This window comes from Telmatherina bonti, assembly GCF_933228915.1.
Source record: "Telmatherina bonti genome assembly, chromosome: 20".
Taxonomy (NCBI): domain Eukaryota; kingdom Metazoa; phylum Chordata; class Actinopteri; order Atheriniformes; family Telmatherinidae; genus Telmatherina; species Telmatherina bonti.
The window spans coordinates 26916624-26924288 of NC_136618.1; the positions used below are offsets into that span (position 1 = coordinate 26916624).

At 41.1% G+C, this 7665-nt stretch overlaps 1 protein-coding gene across 1 annotated transcript; it reads left to right on the top strand.

Annotated features, from left to right (window-relative positions):
• Positions 1 to 1563: 1563 nt before the first annotated feature.
• Positions 1564 to 6558, top strand: LOC306770955 (apolipoprotein D-like; the record flags this gene model as incomplete). Its single annotated transcript, XM_079259975.1, has 6 exons — positions 1564 to 1674; positions 1751 to 1872; positions 2945 to 3030; positions 3302 to 3480; positions 5978 to 6114; positions 6552 to 6558. 6 exons carry the CDS (start codon positions 1564 to 1566, stop codon positions 6556 to 6558), a joined length of 642 nt encoding a protein of 213 aa, XP_079116101.1.
• Positions 6559 to 7665: the final 1107 nt, after the last annotated feature.

Genomic DNA, 7665 nt, shown 5'->3' on the forward strand with positions numbered 1-7665 from the left:
CTCCCCACTGCTTTGTTTGGTCCATCTTGTCCTGCACTGTGCTGTGTTGTCTGTCTCTTGATTGTCTGATATAATGGAGATAAAAAAACATACCACTCCATACTGTTTGCTGATTGTTATCTGCTGTGTTTGCAATAAGAAGGCCAAGAAGGCCAAAGTTTTTGCAGGTGGAGGTCAACTTATTAATGTTGAGTTACATGTTAGCTTTAGATCCAGCATTGAGGCCGCAATCATCAGCAAGCAGAAAATCTGGTAAATTCTGTCATAACCTGTGCTTTAAGTGGAACAAGATAAGTGGTGGTACCCCCACACAGGAAGTTCTAAATAAAATCCACATTTGCCAAATTCAAAGTGCCATGGAGACACTTATGAACTTCAAGCCTCATTGCATGGACATTAAAAATAACACTGAAAAGCAAATACATAAACTAAAAGTTCATTAACTCTTTAATGCATGAATTAATTATAAAAAGCAATGCAAGATTTTTTTTACATTTTTGTAAAAAAAAAGACACTGAAGTGGTTTATTTACAAAAATATCCTCCTCATTCATGAATATGAAAGAAAAGAGCTTGTAAATAGGTGTCCACTACTATGCATGAAAGGGTTAAAAACAAAAAAAAGTTAGAGTAGAATAAAAAAAACAGAGTAGAAATGAGGACACTTTAGCACTTGCCTGAAAACTGCTGTCAAAATAAGTCAGTGACAGTTGCCTGCAGAGTCACGGATACATAGCAAAATCATTAAATAGATTTTTCATTCATTCATTATCCTAACCGCTTCGTCCAATGAAGGGTCGCGGGGGAGCTGGTGCCTATCCCAGCAGGCTTTGGTTAAAAGGCAGGGTACACCCTGGACAGCTCGCCAATCCATCGCAGGGCCACACAGAGACAAACAACCACTCACGCTCACACCTATGGGCAATTTAGAGTAACCACTTAACCTAACATGCATGTCTTTGGAGGGTGGGAGGAAGATATGCAGAAAGTTGGAGTATCTGGAAAGAACCCTTGCATACATGGGGAGAACATGCAAAACTCCACATATTGAAGCCAGAAGAACAACTTTCAATGTAGCTTATATTTGCAATAATTATCTTTAGTCACTGTGGTCGGGTTTTTGAACTGACAATACTGTCAAGACAATGTGCCAGTAAGCAGTCAAAATGTTCATCTTTTATGCCGAGATCAGCAGTCTCAAAATGTGAGAATGTGCATTAAGTTCAAGTATAAAAGCAGCTTTCTGTCTGAAGTAATAAGGACAAGAGCCTGGTTTAGTCTGGAGTGCTTAAGACACACTCAGACTGATCCAACACCGAGCCTCCACCTGATATCGTCACACAGATCAGGTAAGAGAATGATAACAACTCAATCATTTCTGCATAAGTTACAGACCTATCATGTTTTTCTGTTCTGTTACGAAGAGTTATTAGCAAGGCTGTTTTAATGCAGGTCCTGCCACTGTTTCTTCTATCACTTCACTTCCACACTTCTTCACATACAAACACACACATATGAAGAAGATGATTTCTCGCCTAACACACTCTTCTCTTCTAAAGCAACAATGGCTGCTGTCGTCTTCCTCTTCCTGATGTTCCCTCTGATCTCAGCTCAGTCTATTGGATGGGGTCCCTGCCCTACTCCAGATGTGAAGAAGAACTTCTATCCAACAAAGGTAATACTTACACAAATGTACATGCAATCACACTACACTATGAGCCAACAAAGTAACGGTTTGTCTCTGTTACCAGTTCATGGGAAAGTGGTACGAGATTGAGAAGATTCCTTATGGCTTTGCTCCAGGAAAGTGCACTGAGATTAAGTATAGACTGGTGCAAACAGATACCATCCACTTTATCTACTCTTATACCTAGTAAGTATTAACACATACTGATTGTTTCTTTATTTGATCTCATGTTTGGTTGATGTGCTGTGTCACATCCTCATAAAACACTGGAAATAGTCTAGTTTTTGGTCTGTCCTCTGTTTGATGGGAAGACTGAAACAACTAAAACAGCTTGCCTGCCTCAGGTGGCATAAAAGGTTTTAATCGCCAATTACTACCTAATAAAAGTTATTTTATTGGCATTTAATTGATGCAAAGTGGTGCTTAATAGAGTGGTATTTTAGGTGGAAGATGAAGTTAATGAATTTATGACCTCACTGGCTTTCCATGGATAAAGAAATGGGCACATAAGTGCCTGATCAGTGGTGTAAATTAGCAACAGCACATTATTAACCATGGGGTAGAGGTTGGCCTACTTATTGTTTATTTACCCCTCTAAGAAAATTGTTCATTGTTAAATACCCATAGTTGGTTTTATGTACTATTTTTTTGCAAATGTTTATCTATTTCTTTCTGGCATATAAATAAAATATATTAGTATAAACAGTTCAGTAGAGTCCACCAAGATTACCTGTTCTATGGTTGTTGTTGCAATCATATAATTAATCATTTTGTTTGTATGAAATGATCCTGTTTGGCCTGTCTGGCGCAGCAAAGCATTCTGTATATTCCTCTACTCCAGCGACATGCACATATTACAAGTCATCAGATTATGAAGAAATTTCTCAACACAGATTTTACTGAAACCACCAGATGAATAAACCCTTTGAGCCTGATTTTAGGCCTCTGTTTAAAATGTGCATGTCCATACTGAAACGACTTTATGTCTGCAACTACAGGATTTATTTTAACACTTCTGGAGTTTTAGTAAAATGAATCATAGTAGATCATAAGATAATATGTAAATATTATCTCTGCAAAGATCAACTCAATTAACATGATCTCAGTGAGAGGTTTGAGTACAGATAGTTCAGGAGAGGTCTCCAAAATGTCCATTTTCATGCCCTTTGGCACAATTTGTTCTGAAAGCCTTCCAGCTGGGGGAGTTCGGGTTTAAAATGGTTACCAACCAGTTTAAATGTCTTTTTCTGTGGTTTAGTAAAGACAAAGAGATACAGAAAGGAGGCTCGGCCAAGATTCCAGACAAGGAAGAACAAGCCAAACTTAAAATGGGTAGCTCAGGCAGTAAGTATTTATTGTGTAGAGCATCTTGTTTCTGTTGTCTATTTCCACTCATCCCGCATTGCTGATTTTTTTTTTTTTTTGCTTAATTTTTCATCAAACATAATCAAGTTTACACACTTTGATTGACAGAAGGCAGATTTCTCCCTTACCTTTGTTAAATGCATGATTTTTTTAATGATAATATTGACAAAAATGGATTAATTTCACTTCAACACATAAATTTAGTCAAACTCTACATGTCTTTATTTTTCTTTGTGACCTTTGTTCCCAGTTTTCTCCAACCTTGACTACTGGGTTCTAGACACCAACTACCACAACTATGCTGTTGTGTACTCCTGTACAAACATTTGCAAATTTTTCAACTACAAATTTGCCTGGATTCTGGGACGGAGGCGTTCCCTGTCTCCAAAGACCATATACAAGGCCAAAGAGCTGCTGAAGAAGGCAAAGGTCAATGTGTCCAGGATGAAGACCACAGACCAGGACTGTTAGGATGACCAGGATCTTCATCTGGCACAATACTGCTGCTTTTACATTATGATAAAACATTGAGATTGTATTTTTTCCTCTGAAGAAAACAACATTATAACAATAAAGTTTTATTATTGAGGTATTGAACTCTTTTTATAGATAAAATACATATGAAAATACTTGAAATTTATAACTGGTTCTCTTGGGTTTCTGCATGATCTGCTCAGAGCATTATAGATAGAAGAAGTGTGCATATACATGCAAGTGAAACATATCAAAAATTGTAAGTAGTCTGCCATTATTCATCACAGTCTTAATAGAACATCTTAGATTATGTGAAGCAGGGTGAACAGGTCACCAGTCAATTGCAGGACCAACATAGAGAGATAAACTGACCCTCACATTTATCCCTAATCATGCTAAAGACAAATGAAATAAACACAACATAAACATAAACACAAAAACCCAAACAGAAGTGATAACAGCTAGCAACTATAAAGAAGGTTCAATCTGATGGCACACCTTGTAGTCCCTTAAAATTCTTAACAATTTGTCATTTTCTTCCTGGTAAAGCTATAACCAGTTAACTGCAGTATCAGTAGTCTATTTCTAAATACTGATCATAGACTGTATATAAAAGATGGACGGAGTCTCTTTGACATCACCCGTAGGTTTCTGAAGAGCTGAATTGGGCGGTTCCTATCATTGTCATCTTGGCAGCATCAAGTGTGTCTTTTCTCCCACAAAATACAAAAATGGGAACAAAAGAAGGGCAGACGGGGGGGCTGTGATCATGTTGTGTAGATGATTGATATTTATCGATCGACAACCTGCGTGCTGCTTAGAGGTAACTGAGCGAACTCAGAGTTAACAGTAACTAACCAGCTAACGGACGTTAGCGGGCGAAAGGTATGTCACGTTGTTAAGTTGTTAAAAACTTTGGTTGTTTTACATTCCTCCTTCTTGAAACAGGAGATTAGATACCTGTCAATCAAAAGGACATGCCCCTATATTTACTGCATTTCTACATGAAATTACTTCTAAACGGAGAAGTTACAAAAAAATTCAGTCCCCCTCAGTTGTCGTGAAGGTAAACCTGAACTATCAAACCTAAAATGGTTTTTAGTACCAGGCTGTAAACATTTTTTGTTCTGCTCTGAAGCTGGTCTTTTTAACATGGGAGTCTATGGGGATTTGCATTGTTTTGGAATCCCTAGTGGAGAAAGGGGGAACTGCAATGTTTTTCTCTTCCGCATAGGCTTCACTTTTAACCACCTGAGTTTGCCATTTGGAACTGAGCGGCCGCTAGTTTGTCATGTCTTGATGAGAGCAGATTCCAGACAAGCAAAACAAAAAAAAAAGCAGCTTTGTAATAATCCAGTTTTAACCTGTCCTTGTGCAATAAATACTTAAATTAAATCAAATCAATCACAAGATGAAGAGACAGATCTTTCATCCATTGTGATGGTTGTTTATCCAGGTGTTTGTGGGTTGATGACAGATGCCTTTAGACCTACTGCCACTCATTTGACTTCATAGTTTTCTAGTCTTGATGCTGAAGCTACCAATATAACCGTATGACATGATCAATCACTTTCTATCAAAAACCAATGGATGAAATTTAACATTCCATCCATCCATCCATCCATCTTCTGCCGCTTATCCGAGGTCAGATAGCGGGGGCAGCAGCCTAAGCAGGAAAGCCCAGGCTTCCATCTCCCCTTCCACGTTTGCCAACTCTGCGGGGGGATCCCAAGGCGTTCCCAGGCCAGCTGAGAGATATAATCCCTCCAGCGTGTCCTAGGTCTTCCCCAAGGTCTTCTCCCAGAGGCACATGCCCGGAACACCTCACCAGGGAGGCATCCAGGAAGCATCCTGACCAAATGCCCGAGCCACCTCAACTGGCCCCTCTCGATGCAGAGGAGCAGCAGCTCTACCGGATGCCCCTCTCGGATGACCGAGCTCCTCACCCTATCTCTAAGGGAGAGCCCAGCCGCCCTTCGGAGGAAACTCATTTCAGCCGCCTTTAAATGAGATCTTATTCTTTCAGTCATGGCCCACAGCTCTTGACCATAGGTGAGGGTAGGACCTTAGATCGACTGGTAAATCGAGAGCTTTGCCTTCTGGCTCAGCTCCTTCTTCACCACGACAGACTGGCGCAGAGTCCGCTTTACTGCAGATGCCACACTGATCCGTCTGGCCTCCCAGATCTTAACAGCTTCCTCCCCCACCATCTGAGCCAACTTACCACAAGGTGGTGATCAGTTGACAGCTCCGCCCCCCTCTTCATCTCAGTGTCTAAGGCATGTGGCCTCTGGTCCGATGATACGACTCCAAAATCGATCATGGAACTGCAACCAAGGGAGTCCTGATGCCAAGTCTACATATGGACACTCTTATGTTGGAACATGGTGTTCGTTATGGACAATCCATGCCGAGCACAGAAGTCCAATAACAAAACCCCAATTGGGTTCAGAGTGGGAGAACCATACCTCCCAATCACTCCCCTCGTCTCACTCTCATTGCCCATGTGATCATTGAAGTCCCCCAACAGAACATTGGAGTCCTCAGAGGGAGCGCCGTCAAACACTCCTTCCAAGGACTCCAGAAAGGGTGGGTACTCTGAACTGCTGTTCGGTGCATAAGCACAGACAACAGTCAGAACCTGTCCCCACACCCGAAGGCGCAGGGAAACTACCCTTTGATCCACCGGAGTAAACCCCAACGTACAGGAACCAAGCCGAGGGCTGATGAGAATCCTCACACCTGCTTGGCACATCTCACCATGAGAAACTCCAGAGTGGAAGAAGGTCCAGCCCCTCTCGAGGGTACTGGTTCCAGAGCCTAAGCCACGCATCGATGTTAGTCCAACTATATCTAGCCGGCACCGCTCAACCTCGTGCACAAGCTCAGGCTCCTTCCCCACCAGAGAGGTGACATTCCACGTCCCTAGAGCCACCTTCTGCAGCTGGAAATCGGACCGCCAGGGTCCCCGCCTCTTGCTGCTGCCCAGCTCACATTGCACCCTACCCTTGTGGCTCTTCCCGCAGATGGTGAGCCCACGGGAGGTGGGGCCCATGTAATCCTTTCGCGCTGAACCCGACTGGGCCCTATGGGCAAAGGCCCGGCCAACAGACGCTCGCTCTCGTGCCCAATCCCCAGGCCTGGCTCCAAAGGGGGACCCATATCACATTATTGAGTTCCTGTTCTTCATGTCTTATTATACCCATGGGGCATTTTCATTTTTGACATCTTGTTCGGCCATTTTTCATATTATTCCGCCAAACTTTGCCGCACTACTTCTCTTGCGCCATTCAGGTCATTTCAGTCGTTCACATGTCAAACCCTGCAGCTCCTTCGGGAGATGTGTGCTACGACGTTTGTCGTTTCAAATCTTTGTAGTTTTTGAGATATTTAGCATTTTATGAAAAATTAATTTAGCCTTGTGATTGGCTGAATATTTTACATGATCAACAATATGGCTTCAGGAAAAACAAAACCACCTCATTAGCCCTCATAGAGTTTGTGGAAGAGGTAACTCCAGCAATTAAAAAAACAGTATGACATTGGGATTTTTGGGGATTTAAAAAAAGCTTTTGATTCTGTAGATCATGAATTATATATGAAGAAGCTTCAGATATATGGGGTTAGAGGTGTGGCCCTCAGCTGGCTTATTAGTTATCTGAATGACAGAGAACAATATGTTGAAATAAACCAAGTTCAAGCAAAATTAATGAAACTAAAGTTTGGAGTTCTGCAAGCTTCAGCTTTCGAACCATTATTATTTATTTTGTTTATTAATATTGTATGTGAAGTATCTAGTTTGTTGAAGACTATTCTGTTTGCAGATGATACTAATCTTTCATCATTTGCATAACCATTTGAAGAAGCAGCACAACTATGCAACTTGATTTATCACACTAATGCATCAGGATTCAAACAAATGAACCTCTGAACAAGAGCCCATTTCTTTGACCACTACACCAACAGAGCTCGCCATGCTGCTTTAGCAGACTCATCAAAAACTCTTATTTGAATGAGAATGTTTTCTTTTTTTTTTTTTTTCTTTTTTTTTTACAATTCCTGCAATGTGTAATCAGCAAAAGAGCTTAAGATTTAAATATGTAAAGTAGCACACAAAATCTTTTAGACATAGATCAGCAT